We start from the raw sequence: 24,644 nt of genomic DNA on the forward strand, positions 1-24,644 counted from the left end.
AAGGTCCCATTCTTATGTTTATCTTGATTAAAGGCCTACCTTACAGCCCATTTGTGAAAACCATACTCACACTGAGCAGTACTTACTCATATGTGTCCTACTCATATAAAGAGCTTTGTGCAAGGGATGCAGGATTAGACCCTAAGAAACCAGGCGAGGTAAAATAAGTACCACCCCCATCAACAGCAATGCAGCATACATTTTCCAAATAAAAGTTCTATTCTTGTGGATTGCCAAAAGTTTTGATTCTTGAGCTGACAAACTCTGACTATACATGAGAATAAGTAAGGGTTACTTTGCTACAAATAACAGATGTTCTCACTGTAACATACAACGAGCATGGCTGGGTATAATACTGAAGATTTGATGTTTCCCTTCCTGAATACCAACTTAATTGCCATCAACTTCCTATGGAATACTTTTAATAAACCACCAGCACTGCTGCTCAGTAACCAATTTTTACCAATCCCTTAAGAACTTCATTAAGATACTACAGTATAATAAGCTTTGTCCTCTGCAGTGCTACCTCCCTGACTCCAAAAGGATTTCTTTACCAGAAGAAACTCTGAGGCCATGAGTATTTCTTGCCCTCCCTGAATTCCCAATACAACTTCTCTTGAAGTCAATGGGAGGTGGCCTCAAGGGACGCTAAAATGGGTCCTTGGTTTTTTAGTATGTCAGCATTAATTATTCTTATTATTTCCTTTCTATCTGAGAATTTCAGTGTACTTTACAAAAAATTATAAGTTAAACCTAACAACCTTGGGAATTAGGAAATTAGACCTATTATGCAAATGGCCAAACAGAAGCACAGAATAGCAAAGGGTTTTGCCCAAGGTCATATAGTGAGTCTGTAGCAAAGCTGCAGTGAGAACACCTTACTGCTAATTTATTGAAGTTCGTATTTCCGATAACATGTCGTGACTTCTGACTCCTAACAATCTAGGGAGTGCCCCTGACACAAATATTAAATTCACAGACAGATATTAAGATTTAACAAATTATATTATGAAATATATACAGAATTAAATAGGCATGTATGTAAACATAAAATGTTGCAGTCACTAGTGTGTTAATTGCTCCAATTAAAAAGTCTACATAACTGCAAGGGCTACAGTATGTGACTGTTTATTACAAATGAAAGTGTTATATGCGTTACACTTTGTATTTTATTCACCACTACCCTTGAATGAAGTCTTCCACTTCTAAAAAGCCCTAACGGACTTGGAGTGAAGTGAGCTCAGGCCACTGGCTCAGCAAGTTTGGAAGGTTTTGGAGAGTTCACAGTTAGATTCAGAGAGGAACAACGCCACCGAGAACTCATAAATTGTCATTCTTTTGGGTGCGCTTTCAGTCTGAGTATCCTTCTGGTGATTTGCCTGGGTAATTTTAAAGTGCACATCTTAGAATGTGGATCTTTTGTGGTCTTGTTCTTTAAAAATAGCCTGACACTTTAGAGTCCATAAAACTGAAAGTGCTCAGGGTGCTTATGGCTCCATTGTCCCCCAGACGGAATGAAGGCAAGAAACGTTCATTCATAAACTAAGCCTTTGGTCGAAGAGTCCATACACTGGGGAACACCACAGGTGTCTGAATTGTAACTCGCAGAGTAGCCTGGGAACTTTGCATGTTTCACCATTTTCAAATTGTGACTCATTTATGTATTAAAAAAAAAGTTTTCTGGAGCTCATCGGACACCCACTACCTCTGCTAAAACGGGGAAGGCAAGCTGCAGTAACAGGCACAGTCCAGGTCCCGGTAGCAGCAAGAGGAACGACAGTAAAAATCCCCAGCGGGACTGCATGACAGACTCCAGCAAAAATCAGCCTCCTACACCAGCAGCAACACAAACCCAAACAAACAATGATTCGTCCCTTACAAACTACTGGGCTTCACTCCCTTCGTTTTGGTTTTTCAGTGTAAACCCTGCTGAACCAGAGCAAACTAAAACTAAACAAGCAAGCAACAGGTGCACTTTGAGCTGGGGACATTTCCCCCTTCCACTGAATGAACTACTCTCACACACACATACAACTCAGAGTAACCTAGAGTCAGAGTCACACACCACATATTGACTCACACGTATCACCCCCTCTCAGACACAGACACACACACTGCCCTACCCAGCCAATCCTACTCCACCACCACGCAGGCAGATTCAGACCCACGGGAGATCCAGACCCACTACACCCCGCACTTAGGCACAGGCTTGCAGGAGCAGGACCCTCGCACCCCTCCCACAGCTGCACCCCCTCTCCCTCGCACACGCGTGCCAGGGACGCACCCTAGAAGGGGCTCCTCTCAGGCTGTGGCCATCCGGCTGAGGGGCATGTCACACCACTGGGTCTGTGAGCCTGGCTCTGAAATGCACCCAGCGCAAGTCCTCCCTCCTCTGGCGTGTGTGTGTGCGCGGGGGGCGGCGGTTTAATCACTACAGTTTTTTCGCATCAACCCCCCGGAGAGCTGGCACTGGGGGGGGGCTGAGAGCGGTGCTTCTTAGCTCTGCTGCCCAGGGACAACTTGTGTATGTGTGTTGGGGGGGGGGAGGGGGAGTCACGGGGACTTGATGCCGCTGAGCGGGGATTGTGCAGCAAAAGGCGCCTCTCCTGCTGCCGCCCTTGCCCCGCTCCTGGCCGCCGCCGTCGCGCGGGCTCCCAGCCACGCAGGGGGAGAGGCGGCACGGCTGGAAGCGGCTCCTCGGCCAGCCGCGGCCCCGGCAATAAACCCCAGCGGCCGAGGCTGGAACCTCCCGGCTCTGAGGCGCTTGCGCATTGCAGGGGCGCCAGATTTGGCGGGAGGGGGAGTGTCCAAAAAGCCCTTTGTTTGATGGCATCTCTGTTTACAGAGTTTACTCTTTAATCTCAACCTGTTTCCTCCTCCTCCTCCTGCTGCTGCTCCTGAAAACTTCACTGTGCGGCGGTGGGGCACTTTTAAGCAGCACAGAAAGCAAAGCACTTCAGCCAGCACACGTCCCCCCTTCCTCCCCCTGTGGCTAGTCCCAGGATGGCCAGGAGACCCAGGCACAGGTAAACTCTTTGCAGCATGAAAGCATTTGTGTGTGTGTATGTTTAGTAGTCTATGGATAGAGAGGTTTATTTGGGTTATTATTTTTATTTTTTTTAGTTTTTGCAGGAGTGGTTTGCCAGATCCTCCCCACGCCTGTCAGACTGTGCACAGGGAAGGGGAGAGGGAAACTTAAACAGACCCTGCAAGACCAAATGAATAGCATATTAGGAACCCCCTCAGACCCTTCTCAACCACCCCCCTCTCTCCCTCACTCCCACCCAAAAAAAGACTCAGGATATTGGGAAGATTGCAATTTGCAGTGCATTTTGCAAGTTGCTCAGGCAGAAATTTCCCAGGACCGTGCATGGCACGCGTGGCTACAAATTAGAGGGTGTGTGTGTGTGTGTGTGTGTGTGTGTGGGGAGGGGGAGACAGGATTCCCACTTGGACTTGTTGCCTTCAGCGATCTGTACCGAGCTGCTCTGCGGTCTGTTTGAGCTGGAGGAGCTAAGCAGATGGCAGATGTAAGCCCAAAAATGTCGGACTTGTTTAGTGGCTGCAGGTAGTTCATTCCCATTTCATTCATTCTTTGTGGAGGTGGGATGTCAGGTGGGTGGCAGACAGGCGGCGTGAAAAGGAGGCGCTGGGGAGGGAGCAAACCTTTTTCTTTCTTTCTTTCTTTCTTTCTTTCTTTCTTTCTTTCTTTCTTTCTTTCTTTCTTTCTTTCTTTTCTTTTCTTTTCTTTTTGTTTTTTTTTTTGCAGTTGCAGAGCCTTTCTTTTAATGACTCCGACTCTGCCCCGCTCATCTCTCGGTTTATAATTATGCCCTGCAAGGCTTTTTATTTGTAATGCACACGCCGCTCCGCACATGTCGGAGCCCGAGCAAGCTTTTCAGCAGCGCGATGAGAGCAACTCTTTAGACTTTGGCAGGAGGGGGTGGGGTGGGGAGAGAAGAAGGAGAGAGGGGCGTTTGGCAGCAGCTGTCATGTGGCTGCTCCCGTTGCTGTTTTCCTCCTCCAGGGGAATGGGCTGTTGCATGGGACTGGGGGGGGGGCACAGACCGCGAGCTGTGTTGTGGTGGTGGCGGGGGGGGGGGTACTGGGGGTGACTGATCCCTGCTGCTCCCTTCCCTCTGGCGGGCGGCGTGCTGCGAACTGGAAGGGAGAGGTCTGAGCGCCTCGTGGTGGCTGCTGTTACAGACACACACACGCACTGTAGGAGGATTGTTTTCTAATGATCTCCGGACTGGCGGTCGGACACGTGGAGATTCTCTTTCTCCTTTCTGTCCCCCCCCCCTCCCCCCCCCCCACGGCTTGCGACAGAAAAGCAAATCCCCCTCCCCCGCAGCTTTTCCCTCTTGTTGCCGATCGCTGACTTAAAAAAGGTTTGCATTGCCCAGCGTGTGAAATCTAGAAGGAGGCTCGGGGTGGGGGTTCGGTGCAAACTAGATTGTTACTTGAGTATGAGAGAGCGAGTGTGTTACTAGGACGGACGGACTATGAATTACTCATCCTGTCCCTCCGTGGGGGGGGGGGGGCGGGGGCCAAGTCACAGTAGATGTGTCCCCGCCTCGCTTGCGCCTCCCTCTTGGGGCCAGACGGGAGGTGGTAGTGATGGGGGGTGAGAGCCTAGTGGGTAGTCTGTATTTTATTTTGACTTTGCAGAGTGGCGGAATGAGCGTGTCAGGAGTGGTGGAGGAAGCCAGGCCTGCAAAACGAAAGGGTCAGTTGCTCTTTACAGGAACTGAATGAGCGGGAGAGACGGGAGGAAAGTGGAGCTGCTTAGCAGCTTTCAGACTGGTCCTTCCCAGCCCGAGTGGTGGTGATTCGCCGTGCTCGCGGAGCAGCAGATACTTTCCCTCTGGTTGCGAAGGGGATGTACTGGTGCGAGAAGGGAAACTCGAGATTACATAGTTTAAGCAGCTCCGTGAAGTGCTCTGCAAGGAGATGTCGGCAAAGTGGATTAGTCAAAACAACGAAAGTGGATTCCCCTCGGTTGTTTGTGCCCAGTTTCTTCAATCACAGTACAGCAGCAAGTCATTTCCTCTCCACCCCCACCCCCTTTTTTATCATTGCACAATTTGGTTTCCTTGACAAAAATGTAGCATTCATATTTGTAGAGTATTTAAACAGCACTGAAAGTTAGCATGTGTGGCATCATTAACCCTTTCACTTAGTCCACTCTACTGGTAATTAGCAAGTGCATTTGTTGTTGGGGCCAGATTTTGAGCATTCAGATATTTAAAAAAAAATGTTTCAGACATATGCTAGAAACCTGATTCGCTAAATGTGGTGCGGATCATCCTATAACCCCCCCCCCCCCCCCCCCGGCCGAATTCTCCTGTCACAGGAGACACAGAGTGGGAGTTACTCATTCTGTATGCCACAATAAGGTCCTTGGTAGGTACGGAAAGAATTTAGATTATAAGTATTACATTAAAATAATGGTAACCTTTTCATCACTAATCTACTCCAGTTTCACTTGTGTCATGTTCCGTTGATGTACCTGGAACATTTGGCAGCACTGGAGATGTCACCCTGCTGGCTGTACCTGGTACTTCCAATATCAGTGACACCAATTTTCAAAATGATACATGGGTATTTAGCTACAAAACTTCTGTTAACGTTAATAGCAGTCACACAATTGTCTCCATGTGTTACTTAGAAAAGAAAATCTAACTTTAAAAAAAATAAAAGCAAAGAAATAGAGCTAAGGCTGTCATTCTGTTCATATGAATAGGACCCTGCAACCTTTATTCATGTAAGTAGTCCTACTGTAGTCAGTGAGACTACTACTGTGAATAACTACTCTTTTGAGTTGAAGGATTGGATTGAGTTGAAGTCACTAGCTATGCCTAAATATTCCACAAGTCTTTGTGAGTGAACTATCTGGTCCTGTGGTTCTCAAACTTTTGTACTGGTGACCCCTTTCACACAGCAAGCCTCTGAATGTGACCCCCCACCCCATAAATTGAAAACATTTTTAAAAATATTTAACACTATTATAAATACTGGAGGTGAAGTGGGGATTGGGATGGAGGCTGACAGCTCAGGCGATCCCCCCATGTAATAACCTCGCAATCCCCTTAGAGGTCATGACCCCCAGTTTGAGAATCCCTGATCTAGTCACATGTGCCACCCTACCTAGGCACAGTGGTAGTAAATTAAGAATGGAATTAGCAGACCTGTTTTGCCAGTTTGTTAGCCATTTGCGACTTGGTCTCAAATAGGCCACATGCATCACTGCAGATGCTGAAAAACCTCTTAAATAGCGATTTTCCTTGATACACAACATGTGCCAGAAGACAGGGCTGAAGACTTAATGTTATTTTAACTGAATATACTTTCTTTTAAGCTTTTTGATTGCTTGAATTTTGGTGGTACTTGCATCTTGGCTAGCAACCTGTACATTGAACTTCAGCTTAATGACCCCCCCCCCCCAAAGTCTCTGAAAAACAAGGTTAACAGGAGGAATAGTGTCTGGTCCATCCTTAATTGAAGTGTTGTTAGTGTGGATTTATTAATATGGCTGTTTATCAAAAACAGGTTTTTAAAATTGTATCTAAAGATTCTTCCATATATCATGATCATTAGTCAAATACTACATTGTCTTTTCTGTAGTACTAAAGATGTCATCTCTTTGTTGAAGTTTCAAAAGTGATGTTTATATCTTAAAGTTGGAAATAATACTTTACCCAACAGAAAGACAACTCCTGTTGCAAAACACTTCAGTTTTAGCTAGCGGGATAGGGTTAGTGCTGGTTGTGAAAACAGTAATAGATTCCTTTTTACCCATAGATAGCCTCTGGGGAAATCCCTTCGTCATTAATTAGGTGAGGACTAGAGTATTTCAAAAACAGTATGAGGTATTTAGAAATGGCATAGAGGTAGTAAAGTTATAAAGTTAGCAAAATACTCAGTATAAGGAGACTTGATCATTTATGTGGTTACTATAGAGATCTTGTATTGTACTAGTCCTCAGCTTTGTCTATACTCGACCATGAACTGTGACATAATTGATAAGAGTTTGTTTACAAAATAATGTGATCGCTTGATGGCCTTCATTTTAATTAGTTTTGAAAAACTTGTGCCCTTCAATATTTTTGGTCTTCTAATCCCAAAATGATGACTAATATATTATTGCATAATTTTACTATTTTTATATTTGTACATAAAATACCATGTGGGAATTGTGTAACCAGCTACTTCATCAAATATGTGAAAACATTAAGCACTCTTCAAAATATGTAGCCTGAGTTAAAGATTTTGCATATGCACTTGTGTAAAGGACATAGCCTCTTGTTCTCTTTATTGTCCTAAACATTGTATTTTAATTTGAAACTTTCATTGGTTGAAAGGCTGCCAAGTGTGTAAGTTGCCACTGATCTAACAGTATGAGCAGGTCTAAACATGTACAGTAATAAGAAGGTTGCCAGCCTTTTGCTTGTATCTGTGGATACCAAAAACAGCAGAACCAGTTCAGAATAGTAGAATAGAATGCAGAACAAAATCTTGTTGTGCAAGTTTTCAAACTTTTATCTGTATAACCTTTGTAAAGATTGTTGTTTTTCATATATTTTGTAATTCAGGAACTTAAGTCTTCATGTTCCACTCTAAGTCGCCTCCTGTTTCTTTTTGTAGTATATATAGTAGTGATGATGACGATGAAGATGTTGAGATGTATGATCATGACTACGATGGTCTGCTTCCTAAGGCTGGAAAACGTCATTTAGGAAAAACCAGGTGGACCCGTGAAGAGGTAAATAAAGGATCACTTACTACATTTGGGTTAAAAAGAGAGAGTAAATGGGTCAAATTCTTCTCTCAGATGCAGATTTCATTAGATATCAACTTCAGTGTGAATCTCATGCAAATGTATGAGGGCAGAATTTGGCTATATACATAATTAGATGTAAATTTGTGGGTTGTTGTTTTTTAAAAAAAAAAGTCTAAATACTGATCCTTGACTCCAGAAAGACTGTTATACCCGATAGGTGTTCAAACTACTGCATTAAGCTGGCAGGGTTCGACAATTTTAAAGTTACCTGTAGCAATGTTTGATTGTTATTGCTGGCTCTTTTGTTTGAAAATGGTTGCTATGTGAGAAATGACGTCTATTCAGTATCTTAACAGCAGCAAACAACTGTCGTACAAACTTCTGCCCTCTTATTACAAATAAATGGATCATCTGAAGTTTGTGCTTTAATAATGGAGTTGTGATTCCATGGGTCAGTAACTAAAATCTGGAAGAAACATCTATTCTGTACCTCAAGCTGACATTAAAGATACGTTCCCCTTTTGAAAGACTGAATATAAGAGAATATGCTTTGGTAACTTTTAGTGCTCTTGTGTCTATTTTCTGCGCAAATTGTAGTAATAAAAAGTTCATTTACAAGGGTGGATAATCCATGGTCATTTACAATGGTTTAATTTTTGTGTGAAATGTGTTAATTCAGTTATTTGAGTGATATTTGGGCTTGTTCAACACCAGTGATTCATTCTGATACATAAACATTAGCAGGCTGCTTCATGTAAGGTTTTTTTAAAAGCTTGAATTGCTATTACAATACCTTTGTCCTTCCTGATGTTTTTAATTGGCTGTTTTTGGTATTTAGGGCCTACATTACTTTTAGGATATTGGGCCAAAATCTCTGCTGATGAAAATATTCAAAACTCCTTTGAAGAAATGGAGTTTCACCCATTTAGGAGTTTTGCCCATTTACACCAGCAGTAAATATGGCGGATTACTTACGTTATGCATTCAGTATAGAATCTTATGCAGTATTGTGATTAACATTTAAAGCTTTTTGAAAACAGCCTAAAGGAATATGGTACCTAAATCCTCTTGAATTTCAGTGGACATTGGACACCTAACTCCTTTAGACTTATTTGAAAATACCAGCCCCAAAATAATCATTTAAATTGCCTTGGCTGATAAAATGCAGATCAGCATAATTTGCATAGTCCAGAAGCCCAGAAAATATATTTAAGTTCCTACCCATAACCAAAGAAAAACTATCTGCTGAATGAGGAGGTGTATTTGGCAAGAAAAAAAGTATTATCAGGCCAGAGACTTCTCTTTTATGTCAGTCCTGGATCCCTGAAAGAAGTGGATCCATAAAAATTCAGCAACGTGGAGTATTTTCTTTTTTTACCTTAGCTTGACTGATATATTTTAGTTGCAGCGCTAAGTGATTGGAGCATTGATGATGTTGTCTTTATGAAAAACTAGGATGAAAAACTAAAGAAACTTGTGGAACAGAATGGTACAGAAGACTGGAAAGTTATTGCCAATTTTCTTCCTGTAAGTGGACACTGTTTCTGTTTTCGTTTGCAGAGATGACAACTCTTTATCACCCATTTTCAAGTAAGGGGTGGGGGAGAGGTTATTTCTTAACTACATTTTCATGTGATATAAAGCCCCCCACAAATGGGAACTTAAGAAATGCAGCTATAATACAGTAGGATGCCTTGTTGAATATCAATTTTTATGCTCAATTTTATTTATCTCACTACTCATCTCAGATGGGGGAGGGGAAATGTAAAAAGACTTTTTTGGGGATTTGTTATAGAACAGATGGTTGATCTGTCAGTAAAACAAAAATGTCTTAGTACAGAAAAAAAAACCTAGCTTTGATCACTAGTAAATGCTGCTTATAAAATATGAGATCTCTTTTGTGATCTCTTATTGTTGTTCAAATTCTACAGATAACATATAATAACACTTATTCTTTAAAAATATCTTTAATAGATATTAAAGGATAAATTTGTTTAGTTACCATGATACAGTGACAATTATGGAAAAGATGCTTTTCTAATTCAATGTGCAGAGTACTTCCCAGCCGTTGATTTGCTGAGGACCCTCATTTCAATCTTGTCTCAGTTCCCATATAGCTTCATTGTATTAATTGGCAATGAGATACATAGAGGGTCTGTTTGGGGAGCAAGTGCACCGAGAAAGAAATATTGCAATTCTTTCATCTTATATGACAAGTGATTAATTTGTATATTTTATATGCAATTAGAATCGGACAGATGTGCAGTGCCAGCATCGATGGCAGAAAGTACTAAATCCTGAACTTATCAAAGGTCCATGGACTAAAGAAGAGGATCAGCGGGTAATCAACTTTTCTTTCAGCCTCATATTTTAAATAGTACTTAATGATAGGCCCAATACTGCAGCCTTAACTAGGATAAAACTCATCTAGACTTCAGTGATTTCAGTGGGAGTACTGCCTGAGGAAGGACTTGAAGACTGGCCCCAATAATATCAATACTTAGCATTTATTTAGTGCTTCCTGGTACAGTTTCAAAGTGCTCTACACAAATCAAGTAATGAATACTTTAATGCTGCAAATCTAAACGCTAGAAATGCCTTTGATATTACCAAAGCCTTTTCCTTTTGGGTAAATATATAAATAGAAAATATGAAGCAGTGCCTACCCATCTGCTCTACTACAGCGGTTTTGAGAAACTTCATTGAAGATATTGGAGTATTACAGAATGATTGCACTAATTCATTATGTCACACTAAAACGTGGGCGGTTCTTCTGTGTTTCTTTGAAGGTGATAGAACTTGTGCAAAAATACGGCCCAAAGCGTTGGTCTGTTATTGCCAAGCACTTGAAGGGGAGGATTGGAAAACAATGCAGGGAGAGGTGGCACAACCATCTGAATCCAGAAGTAAAGAAAACCTCCTGGACTGAAGAAGAAGATAGAATTATTTACCAGGCACACAAGAGGCTGGGAAACAGATGGGCAGAAATTGCAAAGTTGCTGCCTGGACGGTAATGACATATAGTAGCCGTTAAATAGTGAAGAGAAGGTTTTGAGTCTGAGCAGTCTGTTTCAGGTGACTTCTTAGTACACTGAAAGAATTGCATGTTCTAAACCAAAATGCTTTGAGCCAAATCCTAGTGCCATTGATATCAATGTGTGTTTTTGCCATTGATCTAACTGGGACCAAGTATATGGAGAAATATTTTTTAAAGTATTTGCCACTGGATGAAGAAATAGTAAGTATAGTAAATCATCAGGGCTTTCCTAAGTGTGGCTCTAGTCTTGTTTGTGTTGGAGTATTTGTCAAAACTTCTGTTGACTTAATGGTGCAAGATCAGACTCTATATATGAAACTAAGTTTACATTCAGCTAAGAGGATACAGTCAGCTTGAAATCCAGTCAGTATTTTTAACAATGAATTAAAAGTTGTTTCATAAGCTACATCTACCCCTGTGCCCCAGACAGTTTTGATGGTTTTACATTAATATTTTCCCCATATTTTAAAGTGTTTTACTCTTCTTTGTTGCTATGTGAATGATCCAAATACAAACTAAGGGAAACTAACTAACTCAAATGCCAATCCTGAAAACCCTCATGTAGAATGAGTAACTTTATTCATATGAGGTGTTCTATTGGCTTCAATGGGACTACTCATCTGTAAGCGTGCATCTGTAAGTCTTACTGACTTTGCAGCGGTAACAGTGAAAGTGCCCAAACACAAAGTGCTGTCAAATATACAAAATAAACAAGCAACATTCTTTTCCCTCTAGACTCCAGTAGTTGGTAAAACATCTCCAAGACACAAGTGTGATGGCCTTTTTTGGCTGGAGAGAAGAACCACAAATAGGCTTGTCGTTTGGAGAGCCTTACAATCTTCTTGCAGCCTTCCTTGTACCACAGACACCCACAGTTAATAACACTGCGTGGTGGTGAAGTAAAGACTCTCAGATAGAGGTGTTATATTTGAGTTACCCCAAGACCTGATTTTAATAATGCAGTTCTCATAGCTTTTGTCTAATCACACAATTGAATACTTGAAAGTTTGTTTTCTGAAATTTAAAAAAAACTTTCCCTAATAACTGTTCGGTTGCCCAGTTGTGAAATTTGCTTGGAGGTTAACCGTTTCACTGCTGGTTCCTGCACTTTCTCTTTGTAGTAATAGAATGCAGCAAAATTCTATTGGAATGTTAATGCTTAAAAAAAATGGTGGTGCATGAAGCAACCTAGAAGGTGGGGTTTGCTCCACATGCCAGTTGCTTCACCTAGCGGAGATGTGGTAGACCTCAAGTGATTAATTTCTCACAGTGAGATATAATTGAAGAGAAACATCAGAACTGGATCCATAAATCCTAGTCATAGTAGAGATCCATGCGTCTTATCCCATACATTCTTATGGTGCATATTGCCACTGGTAGTTGATTTCAAAGTGCAATGACCTGAGAGAGCTGATTTGTATTTGGAATTGTTAAAAATCTGTGCTTAAGAATTATGGGTTAGTAGGAGGAGGGTAGAACACCTTTCTGTGTTACACACACCATTGAATTGTGACAAATTTATTGAGGACTCTTAGAAATGCTCTATACTGACAACAGTTTCCAGTCAATTAACTTTAATTTGAATTAGAGAGACAAGGTGGGTGAGGTAATATCTTTTATTGGATCAACTTCTTTGGTGAGAGAGACAAGCTTCTAAGTCACACAGAGCTCTTCTTCAGGTCCAGAACTCCGTGTGGCTCGAAAGCTGGTCTCTCTCTCCAAAGAAGTTAATCCACTAAAAGATATTACTTCACCCTCCTTGTCTCTCTAATAGCTTGGGATTGACATGGCTACAACTATACTGAATTTGAATTGAAAGTTTTATTTGAAAAAATCTTTATATGCATGTATTCCTCCGTAGAACTGATAATGCTATCAAGAACCACTGGAATTCTACAATGCGTCGAAAGGTTGAACAGGAAGGTTATCTTCAGGAGTCTTCCAAAGCCAACCAGTCATCATTAGCTGCAAGTTTTCAGAAAAACAATCACTTAATGGGCTTTGTTCACACTCCACCTTCTGCACAACTTCCAGCAGCCACCCAACCCCCAGTTAACAATGACTACTCCTATTACCACATCTCGGAGCCACAAAATGTAAGCTGCTGAAAACTTTTTGTTGCATATGTAGATCTGTGATTAAGCTATCTGCATTGAAATTGATGAAGAATGATGTTTTTGTTATTGCTTTCACGGATGGACTAGAGGAATGAGGACAAATAAGGAATGCTGATCTTAGACACTCAGGCCCTGATTCCACAAGTCAGTTCAGCATGTGCTTAACCTTCAGAACATGCTTATGTCCCATTGAAGTCAATGGGACTTCACACGCATAAAGTTAAGGAAGTTCTTTGCAGAACTGGAGTATCATATACTACAATAATGGGCATACATAACCCTAAAATAGGTAAACCTGCTTTCATACCTTTGTGCTACAGCATTCTAACATCTTAATTTTTAAAACAAACTAACCAACTATAATGCATATGAATTAGCATTTCTCATGGTGGTAAGTATTGCACTTGTTGAAATTCAGCTATATTTGGGCCTGATTCTGTAGTCCCTTTTTATGTGACTCTCCCATTGACTTCAGTATTTGTTCTGTTTGAGTATTGATTGCAGGGTCATTGTTACTGTTTTTAATCCAAATCCTTTTATGCTAATAACTAATATGAAAATTATTGCTACCTTTAAACACAATTGTGTTATGGATTTTAGATTGCAGTTGGGTTTTACATTTTATTACAATCTATCTGTTTCCCATTTGCACTTCAGTTTAGAAACATTTAACAAACATAAAACTTTCTTTGAATTATTCATCCACTCTCAGAACTGGTGGGTGCTTCTTGTTTGAACGTCTTTCCTCCTCTGATGCTTAGTGTCGTATTTACTTGTTAAAAGCTGCTCAGTTTTCTTGCAAGTTAGAAGAGAGGAATTTTATGGATTTTAAATGTTCAGTGTAAGATGCAGGAGTAGTGCTTGAGTTTAACCCCAACACACACTGCAGCTCGCATAATGGAATTAATAACTTTGAGTGTCTTTTGTGTTTTGGCCTAGGTCCCTGGTCAAATCCCATATCCAGTAGCACTGCATGTAAATATTGTCAATGTCCCTCAGCCAGCCGCTGCAGCTATTCAGGTAGATAGTTTAAAGATCATTTCACGAGTCAATTTGTTAAACATTTGATATGGAAGTTAAAATGCAAACTTCTTACCTTGAAAAAACATTTTTAACATACTGAGTGATGGAGAAGAAAATGGGGAAGGGGGGGAGTTCTGACATAGCTAACGATCAGTTCTTTCGAGGTAAATTTGAAACACATTAGCTGATATTTAGTGTGATGGCTTTCACTTTTTCTATTTCAATGTCTGTATTGAAATTCAACAGGGATTTTTACAGTGGAAAACGCAATTGACATTTGTTTTACCTCTGAGGCTAATTTGGCCGTGATACCACAGGACGGCAAGCCATAAGCATTTTAGTTGCAACATCCGATCAGACCTTTATCTTTTCTTTTCCCTTAACTCTTAATTGCAGAGACACTATAATGATGAAGATCCTGAGAAAGAAAAACGAATAAAGGAATTAGAGTTGCTACTAATGTCGACTGAGAATGAACTGAAAGGGCAGCAGGCATTACCAGTAAGACTGTCACTGTGTGCTTGGATGGAGGGATAGCAGCTTTACCCCAGTGCTTGTCTTTTACCTTTTTACTCCCCCTCTGCCTGTGACACTAATCAAGGCCCTATATTTCCGATTTAAAAGAATGAAACATAGCACATATTTAGTATGAATTTGCTTTATAAATTTATGTATGTTATGGTACTAAACAATTTGCAGGTATTTTTACTTTTGCAAAGTCAGCGGGAGCAAGTTTGGGCTCTACATTTTACCACAAGGGTGATAACACTAAAGTTAACAGAGTAAATCCCACCAGATCTGATATTACTGGGGATGTGTGTTTCTGAAAGTGTGCAATGGTTCATGTAATGAAAATGTAGTGCCTGTTCATTAATTTTTCCTCTCTGTTGCATTCCTTACTTCAGCTGTGTATTGCATACTTTGTAAACTTCAGACTTGGTGCATGTTTGATAATTTGTTTTACTTTTCTGTGAATAATGTTAGAACCTTTAGCTGCATGTGTGCAACCCGTGCTGGCTATTACTGAATTCTCACATTTTGTCATGCATAGGTGGTAAAATAGATAAGTAGCTTATTCTATGTAATAATATAGTTAAAACAAATAAACCAAAATCATCCTAGAACATAAGTGATAGCCAGCAGATACTTTTATGAGTAATTTTTTCTGGTTAATAATAAAATGATTGTGTGCATGATGTGTTAGTTTGGCCACTTTTAACTTTAGTTAATGTTTTGCAATTTCTTCTGTTGCATGATCACACTGGAAAGAAACTTCTGTTAATTTGCTCTTCTGCTTTCCTAACCACGTTGATTTGACAGCCTCTTCATTGCATTGGTGTAAGCTGTAGTGTTAGACAGGGATAGAAGAAGATGAGATGTGCAAACAAAAGCAACTCTAACTCTTAAATCCTTTAGCCTCTTACAGAGCTGAGGGTTAAGCAGGGAATTCTTGCGAATTCTTGCTTCATGCAAGAATTGTAGACTCTATGGAACTTTTGGAGTAACATAGTAGTATGAATTTATTGGATATACAATATATATGCCCATGATACCTAATACTGGATCTAAATAATGAGGTACTTTCAAGATAAATAAAATGTACCATTGCAAGGTCTTGCATTGATGAAAGGAAACATCTTGACAATTGTTTCATAGGCGTAAGCTTTTAGATGATGCAACTGCTTTTATCTTTCCTCCAGCAGCATCTGACACCTTGTGCAATTTCATTGCTAAGTTCCTTCTGCCTTTTTTCCCTCCTTTTTTTTTTTTTTCTTCTTCCCTTAGACACAGAACCACACGTCAAGCTACCCAGGCTGGCACAGCACCACAATTGCTGACAATACCAGAACTAATGGCGACAGTGCACCTGTTTCCTGTTTGGGGGAGCATCACCACTGTACTCCATCTCCGCCGGTGGATCACGGTTGCTTACCTGAAGAAAGCGCATCCCCTGCAAGATGCATGATCGTTCATCAGAGCAACATCCTGGATAATGTTAAGAATCTCTTAGAATTTGCAGAAACACTTCAGTTAATAGATTCCGTAAGTAGAACTCTCAGTTCCAGGCAAATTTGCATGCAATCTAGGTATAAGGGGAGTGGAGCTGGGAGCTCCTTATATTTATTTCTATTTTCAGAACGACATAAATGCAAGATTTGAAATTTATTTTTAAAATAACACATGGTTGTTTGTATCAAGTCCCAAAGAGTGATTTAATCTTATATAATATATGGATTTCTTTTTTTTTTTTTTTTTTTTCCCTCCTTGTGTGTGCGGGAGGAGTAATTTTCGGCAAACTACAAAATTCAGTAGTTTAAATCAGTGCTACTCACAAAGTGGTGGTCCGCGGACTGGTGCCAGTCCACGAGCTGTCGGCTGAAGGTCCATGGTGCCTGGGACCCGAGGCAGCGCATTCTGCTCGCGCCGGCTCCGCTCTGCGCGCGCTGCCCTGGCTTATGCTGGCTCAACCCCGGCCACTGCTGCAGCAGCTGCCGGAGATTCTGCCATGGCCGCTGCCCTTGGCCGGGTCGCGCCCCCCCCCACACCTTTACGCCACGGAGAGGGAGAGGCACAGCGTGTGTAATGTATGTGTGTGTTTGTTGCCTGCACGTTGTGGCATCCATTCACACTGCCTGCTGCCCAGCCCCGAGCAGACAAAGCCCACGGACACACTAATAAGGAGAAGACTCATTAATCTCTGGCAATTTCTTGGGCTTGGCTGCCACCCCCTCTCCTTTTCTCACCCCTCCACCCCACTCCAAAAAAAAAAAAGTAGCCCCTTGATGCTGGAAGACAGTTTAGCGCAGGTTTGGGGAGAGGAGGATTAATTATTATTGTTGGTGTTGTTGCTCTGTGAAATTTGACAGCATCTGCACTGATCAGCAGAGCTGGTGGAGTAAAAAGACACTGCAGTATGTTGTCGGGTGGGAGCGGATAAGCCCCCTAAAAAATGTCTGCCAACTTTTATTACATTCATTATATTGTTTCTGACATAAATTAATATTACTACGAACGTTCAAGTAATATTTTCTTGGATCGTAATACTAATAATAGTCATTTTATACTATCAGCACAGACGCACAGCCTTTCAGTCAGTCTTCAGTGCATTTAAATGGGAACAGCTTTGCGAGTACGCCACACTCCCACTCCAATTAATACAGTGAAGAATGTTAGTTTTTCTGATCTGATGTGCTACGTGCCTATGCGAATACAATAATAATATGGCACAAATATGGTACCGGTCCCTGGTATACTGAAAAAAAATTGCCGGTCCGCCACATCAGATAGTTTGAGAAGCACTGGTTTAAATGGACTCTTCATAATACCCTCTCTCAAAATGAAATCAAATTAGAGATAACAAAACCAGCGTAATAGTGTAAGTGATATTCAATTTGTGTCAGGAGGCTGTAGTCTTATGTGTGAGTGTGCACACTTTTATATGCTTTTCTGGAATTCTTCCTTGCTGTGGGACATAACATCAATAGCTGCCTCTTTTCAAAGCTTAAAGAGCTTGCATGGCATATTTAAAGAATTGGAAACCTTAATTTAATACTGAGTGGCTTACTGCATTTAACATAGGCTTTTGTTCACTGTGATTTTTGGGTATGTCAGTTGACACAGAGCTATTACATTGATATGATTTTGTAGGTGTCATCTTAGTTTATAACAACTAGGGTGCACATTTCAAACTTTGCTACACTCATTCAGCATGTAGTTGCAAGCATCCTGGTTAGAGAGAGGATGAGCTTTATTTGGAGACTGATTAACGTATTCTTCCATAATACGAAGATATTATCTCTACATTGATGTAACTAATATTGGTAGGACATCACTTGACTCATTGCTACTTTCAGGAATTTGGTTTCCAGTACCAATGGAATAATATTCAGTTTAATATACTCAGTGGATATATTAAAAAGATGAGTAAGTGTTCATAATATTACTCAAAAAACTAGGGTCAAAGTGAATTAATTGGGAAGGGCTTTTTTGTTGTTGTTGTTGTTTGTTGTTACTGGCATATCGTAATGCTGTATTTTCATGAGGTGGCACTATATACTGTCTTATAGTTCCGTGCCTCCCACGTTGTTTCAGGATCCTTCATCATGGGGTGATCTCAGCAGTTTTGAATTCTTTGAAGAAGCAGACACTTCGCCTAGCAAAACTCCCTCAGGCAAAGTCTTACAGCTTCAGCAAAGAGAGGCCAATGCGTGTAGACCTGAAGGACGCCCTAGCACAAACTTGAGCAAAATAATGTTGAGTCAGGGTTCTCTTGACTCACCAAAGTCCTTATCTGCCTCAAAATGCAGCACAGCTCCGTTGGTCATTCTTCGCAAAAAGAGAGGGCATTCCAGCCACTTAGCCAGTGGCTACGCTAGCTCCTTCAGATTTGCTGAGGCCAGCAGTTCAACTCCTAAGCGCTCCCCTGTCAAAAGCCTACCCTTCTCTCCCTCGCAGGTAGATCAAGTCTTCTGCACAGATGTTACTAATTCTCAAAAGTCACCAGAGTGTTAACAGTTTAGAAACTAATCCTTTGGAACAAATGACTAATTGCTGTTGCACTTGTTGATTTCACTCCATGTTTGAATCTTCTTACTGCTGTTAATCTTCACCACTGAGTTTAGATTATCAGCAAGCTAACTGTTGAGTCTCTTTTTTTTATTGTCTCTTTAATTCTTGGTGGTTTTGAAGGGGAAGATAGTTGTTTGCTTTTTCTTGCTTTTAATTCCTCCAACTACCAGAGTTTAACATTTCTGTTCGTTGTAACACTTTCCCATCTCTGTCCATTTACGCGGTGTGATTCACTGACCCAGAAAAACCCAAACTGTTTATTTAAATAACATGCAGATTGTGAGACAAACTGACAACAGCCAGAAAATTCAAATGATTCTTGCGGTGGGGTGGGACAGGGATAAAATTTGTATATGAAGGTCATCTTGATCTCCATTTTGAATTTCCTGTCATTTGTTGCTTTGTGTCACAGCTGTAGCATTATGTCAGCATGATTTTTTTTCTTTGTGGATTTCTTGGTTTTCTTTTATGATGGTCCTTAAAGAGAGAAAAATAATTTATTGGAGGTTATCAAATGCATTTTATTTATCTAAAGGTCTGCTACATTTGCAAATCGGTATATTTAAACATGTATTATTGACTGAGCTAAGTGCATATTTTGAGATGTAACAAATTAAAAAGATGCACATACAAAAATATAGTACAAGTAGGCCTATTGGGTAATATGTATTTTGGCAAAACTTTGACTAACAGAGTAATGATGCCACTAAATTCATAGAATCATAAGCATTAGAGATGGAAATGAGGTTAAGGCCACACCCTCCCAATGCAGAATTTTTACCTAAATAATCCAACTGTCTCCTGTTCAATCAGTCCAATACTTGCATTTCAGAACATTCAGTGCATTTGTAGCTTGCTATAATTTTCACTTTGTGCTGTGCAAATGGAATACTCTGTTTTCAGAGAGATAACAGGAGTTCAGTGTCCTATAATAAACACTTTATTTACTAATTTAAAAACATGCCTAATATTTTACATAAAGCTTAATGGGATTTAACCACCATACTCTATGAGCCAACTGCTGAAATCCTTACTCATTTTTACTGAAGTCTTACTTAGGCAAATGATGGTGGCAGTCATTTGCAGTTTATTTGATTAAAAACTGAATTGAGTTCTTAAGATTTAGCTTTGTGAGTAGTGGTAACTGCTTCTTATTGGAACAGAAAGTAATTTTTGTTCATAGTTCCAGCACTTGAACTGCTAATTTTTTTTTCATGATTCTCTCAAGCAGCTGCTCATGAGTTAACACCCTTACCCTGTAATCAGACACGAATAGCCATACATACAATTATATGTGGATCAATAGAAATAATCTTGTTAATTGTCTAGAAAGATGATTTTTTTCCCCCCAGTTTTGCTCAAAGGCAACATCATCATCTAGGTGTTCATATTGCTTTTTCTTTTCATAACTGCAGTTCTTAAACACCTCAGCCAACCATGAAAATCTGGACCTGGACAATCCTACTTTAACTTCCACTCCACTCTGTGGTCATAAAGTGTCTGTTACAACACCACTTCACAGAGACCAAACTTTTAAGACTCAGAAGGAGAACAATATGTAAGTCCTTTTTATTTTAACATTGTATTTTCAGACTCTCCGGGGTTTATTTTTTTCAGTTTAGGACTGAGCCAACACAAAATGCTGGATTGTTTGTTACAGTCCTGTTTGTTGATGCATTTTATTTGGATTTTCTTTAGTTTAGAAAAATACTTCTATTTTTCATTATAGAGTTTCTGAATGGATAACAATCATGTATATACAGTCATCAATTTATTAGATTATTGTTTTACATTAAATGATTAAAACACGTGCTTCCTCCATAAAAGTAAAATAGCATAGTGTGAACTCATGGCATTATCACAGGATAGTATTTAATATTAATTTAATTTAATAATCCATCGGTCTTTAACAGTAGGTCACTTTTTCGTTGAATTATAGGGTCAGAACAAAGATGCTCGAACACATTCTCTGTAAAAAAATTTTTCTCTCGCTCATTTTAAAGTTTCAGAACTCCAGCCATCAAGAGGTCAATATTGGAGAGTTCTCCAAGAACACCTACTCCATTCAAAAATGCACTTGCAGCTCAAGAAATCAAATATGGCCCCTTGAAGATGCTGGTAAGAAAGAAATGGTGATAAAAGTCACTTGGATATTAGTGTGAAGGGATTGCCTGAGACATAAACTATACATTTTTTTTTTCCTTTCAGCCTCAAACTCCAACTCATCTTGTAGAAGACCTGCACGATGTTATCAAACAAGAATCTGATGAATCTGGAATTGTGTCTGGGCTACACGAAAGTGGAATCCCTTTGGTGAAAAAAATCAAACAAGAGGTAAGGCATAAAACTTTTACGTGGGGCAACCTAAATCAGTTTCACAGCAAACGGTTCTATCAAACTTATTTTCAAACAATCAGATGTCTTTTTTTCCAGGTGAATACCAAGTTCTTAGTGCCTGAGCTAAATAATAAAACATATGAGCTAAATAATTACTCCTAATAATATTAGTAAGACTGTGTTTTAGTCCTGGGTATTTTTTGTAAAAGTCATGGACAGGTCACGGGCAGTAAACAAACATTCACGGCCTGTGATCTGTTCATGACTTTTACTATATACCCCAAACTAAAACTTAGGCTGGGGGCCATGGATGCTCAGAGGGGTGGGGTGGCGGTTTGGGGGTGCTGTGAGTGCTGGGTGGGTGGCCCGGGACCCCCGCTGGTTCTGGGGGCAGGGGAGGGTTGGTGGGGCTCGCAGGCTCCCTACCCAGCTTCGTGTCTTTGCAGCTCCTAGGGGGAGGAGCGGCCAAGGGGTTTTGCACACTGCTTCTTCCACAAGCCCCGGCTCCGCAGGCGCAGCTCCCATTGCCCGGGAACTGCAGCCAATTGGAGCTGCGGGGGCGGTGCCTCCCTGGCCCTTCCACCTAGGAGCTGCGGAGACATGCCGGTGGGAGCCAGAGACCCCTCCCAGGTAAGGAACCCCCCCCCCCCCCACTGGGGGCACACTAACCTCCTTCCTCAGCCCCCTCCCACACCTAGACTGCTGCTGCTGGACCAGGGACTGCCAGCTCAGGCAACCCCTGAGCCAGCACCGGCCACTGCAGAAGTCACTGAGGTCACAGAAAGTCACGAAATCCATGACTTCTGTGACCTCCATGACCAACACACAGCCTTAGCTATTAGTACCCAAGTCTTCTCCCATTGACTTCATTGGAAGTCTCTGTTGATTCCAGTGGTTCAGGTTATTATATAATGTGCATTATTTGCATCTTATAAAGGTAGATTTGTCCAGAAATTTGGACTAATTTTTCTAATATTGGTGAAATATATAAAATAACCGAATGGGGACCATACTACAGAGTGACCTAGAAGTCCGGTGGTTTGAAAATATCTCATTACATTAATTTATCATTTATGCAAAGCCCCAAAATACATGCTCTGTCACTACTTTTAAAAAAGGATTACAACTTGTATAAATGAAAGTGGAACTAGTGAATATCTGAATGCACATATTCAAAGATCTGTTATTTTTTAATTGAGTATTTAAGAATTTTTGGATGTAAAGAACAAAATTGCTACAAAGGGCTAAATTGTGGCTTTGGACACCTGGACCCTGCAGACCAGTCCAGTTGCTGAGGAACTTAAAGCATAAATATTCTCATGGACGTTGCCTTTTAACACATGGTTCCTTTTCTGCTTCCAGGTGGAGTCTCCAACAGCTAAAGCTGGAAACTTCTTTTGCTCGAATCACTGGGAAGGGGAAAACCTGAACACTCAGCTCTTCACACATGCATCTACTATGGAAGATGTGCCTGTACGTACAAGTGTCCAAACTCCAGAACTCTTTCTTCATTTTTAATCCAACATTCTTAATGGCAAGAGACAGAACAATTTATTTTTAAACTTCCTAACAGGAAAAGTATTGGTGCATTATGTATGTAGTGCCATTTGTGTGTTTGTGTATTTTACACATATGTGAAAGACATGGGGCAATTCTGGTCTTAATTAGACCTTTGTGACTCCCACTGAAGACAGTGGGAGTTGCAGGCATTCAGATATAGGTGTGGCATTCCCGATTGTCTTTGTAAAAGGCATCCACTTAGAAGAGAGCTGTACCTCTATATAAAAACGCCTAGATCACAGAGTTAGAACTGGTAGAAGAGAAGAATTTCCACTTGGGTCCCATTCTGGCAAAGCATGTGCTTAGCTTTAAACCTCTGAGTAGTTCTATTCAGTTCATTAGGATTGCTCACATGCTTAAGTGCTTTACTGGATCAGGGCCTTACTCTACACTTTATAATGCTGCTCTATAATCAGGCTTCAGGGATGAGAGGGCCTAAGCTCTCTATGCAACAAGGCATGCTATTATCCAGTGTCCAATTAGGGTGGATCTGTTTTTAAAACGTTTAAATATTGTTTGTGGTCTTTCTAAATTTAGTGTTATGAAAATTCCTCTAAATATTCCCCCTTTTTTTTTTTTGTTTAGAATCTTCTTACTAGTTCCGTTTTAAAGATGCCAGTGTCAGAAGAGGATGAAAGCATTCACAAAACATTTGCAGTACCTAGAAACAGGCCATTGGCTAGTCCGTTGCAGGTAATTGATCTTCAGATATAAATATCTCTTTATATGTATACTAGACATCTCTTACAGAATGATTTAACAAGTTTTCAGGTGCAGAGAGGTGATATCTTAAGATTAATTGACCAAGGTTTAGCAAACTCTCGGCCTCACTTTATCTGGTTGTGCATTCAGTGGTACTCCATACAATATAATGTAGCAGAGTGGCACAGTCAAGCTAGTCCCTAGCTGAAAATAAGAGGATACTAGAGACGCACGTTTAACTCTAAAAACAACGATGAGTCCTTGTGGCACCTTAGAGACTAACACATTTATTTGGTTTAACTCTACCACTTGAAAACCTCTTAACTCAACAAGACTTTTGTTCAGCTTTTGGTATTGGTCTCTCTTGACTGTATTAAATGTTTGTATGTTTTACTGTAATTTGAATAAGGCTAGATTCATTAAGTGTTTACATATATATGTTTTGCCAAATTTTAATATATAAATATTTAGCCTTTAACATTCAAAAGAAACAACATAGGGTCTGATCCATTTAGGTCATGGGAAGTCCTCCCACTGATCTCTATGTTCTTTGAATCAGGCCCTAGAAAACAACAATAAAAAGTTAGGAAATTGAATAAAACAAAAATAAAGCACTTTACAGATACTGACTAATTAAGCTTCCTTCACAGCGTTCATTTTAAGGTAGATGGCTAAACAACATTATTCCCCTTTTACAGGTGGGGAAAACCGAGGCAGAGACATTTAAGTGATTTGCCCAGTGCCAGAGAGTGCGTCATTGTTAGAGTGGGGATTAGAAACCCCATAGTTCCTAGTTTTCAGACATGTGTTCTACAGTATACCACTAATACTCCTCCCCTCCCTCTCTAGCTAGTAATAGCATGATTCAGCATTTATGAATAACCTTTACTTTAATAAATACAGATTAAGAATAGTTTTACAGATAAACAATCTACTTTTGAATTTGCATTAATAGAAATGTTGATTATTTATTACAGTTCAACAAAGCAGCAAAATCTGCCTTTGATTAATTCGCTAAACCATGGTGTATAAAGCAGTACATTAAAAGATCATAAGTCTGTCCATGTTTCTACATTTCAAAGGTTAACAATATGTTAATATCAATAGTAGAACTGTGTGAGAACCAGAATTTCTATTTAGCAGGAAATTCCACAGTTTTAAAATTTGTTCTCTTTCCAAATTGGAATGAAAACAAGGAATTTAGAAATTTCCAGCAGAACCAAATTTTTGAAAAAATTTTGCTTTGGGCCAATTGAAACAGTTTGTTTTGAAGCTGAGTTTTAAATATATATACATTTAATAATATAAAATAATTTCCTAAGTGAAAATTGGTTTAAAAAAAGTGTTCCGTTCCAACAATTAAATGGAACATTTTTACTATATCAGAATGCTTCTTTTCCATATTCTTTTCTAAACCCAATTTCTTCAAAATCGACACATGCCAGTGTAAAGTTTCAATATGAACCAGAGGTTCCCAAATTTTTTTTGCTGCGCCCCCCTTCTCCATGGGAATCAC

General features: G+C 40.2%; 1 protein-coding gene across 6 annotated transcripts in view; it reads left to right on the forward strand.

Moving 5' to 3' along the window:
• The first annotated feature begins 2,686 nt into the window (after positions 1 to 2,686).
• MYB (MYB proto-oncogene, transcription factor) overlaps positions 2,687 to 24,644 on the forward strand; it is a 34,795-nt gene continuing 12,837 nt past the window's right edge. Inside the window, exons 1-15 of one of the 6 annotated variants that reach the window (XM_073337379.1) lie at positions 2,687 to 3,026; positions 7,648 to 7,765; positions 9,239 to 9,310; positions 10,032 to 10,124; positions 10,573 to 10,793; positions 12,682 to 12,916; positions 13,877 to 13,957; positions 14,357 to 14,461; positions 15,746 to 16,003; positions 18,053 to 18,415; positions 19,945 to 20,087; positions 20,533 to 20,647; positions 20,738 to 20,863; positions 22,229 to 22,339; positions 23,012 to 23,119. In XM_073337379.1, the coding sequence (XP_073193480.1) occupies positions 3,004 to 3,026; positions 7,648 to 7,765; positions 9,239 to 9,310; positions 10,032 to 10,124; positions 10,573 to 10,793; positions 12,682 to 12,916; positions 13,877 to 13,957; positions 14,357 to 14,461; positions 15,746 to 16,003; positions 18,053 to 18,415; positions 19,945 to 20,087; positions 20,533 to 20,647; positions 20,738 to 20,863; positions 22,229 to 22,339; positions 23,012 to 23,119 (2,172 nt within the window). In that variant the 5' untranslated portion in view covers positions 2,687 to 3,003. Of the gene's footprint in view, positions 3,027 to 7,609; positions 7,766 to 9,238; positions 9,311 to 10,031; positions 10,125 to 10,572; positions 10,794 to 12,681; positions 12,917 to 13,876; positions 13,958 to 14,356; positions 14,462 to 15,745; positions 16,004 to 18,052; positions 18,416 to 19,944; positions 20,088 to 20,532; positions 20,648 to 20,737; positions 20,864 to 22,228; positions 22,340 to 23,011; positions 23,120 to 24,644 lie in introns of those variants that run through there. The other 5 variants (XM_073337375.1, XM_073337377.1, XM_073337376.1 and 2 more) reach the window with 5 other exon arrangements.

The sequence above is a fragment of the Lepidochelys kempii genome, chromosome 3 (genome assembly GCF_965140265.1).
Source record: "Lepidochelys kempii isolate rLepKem1 chromosome 3, rLepKem1.hap2, whole genome shotgun sequence".
NCBI classification, from domain to species: Eukaryota; Metazoa; Chordata; order Testudines; family Cheloniidae; genus Lepidochelys; species Lepidochelys kempii.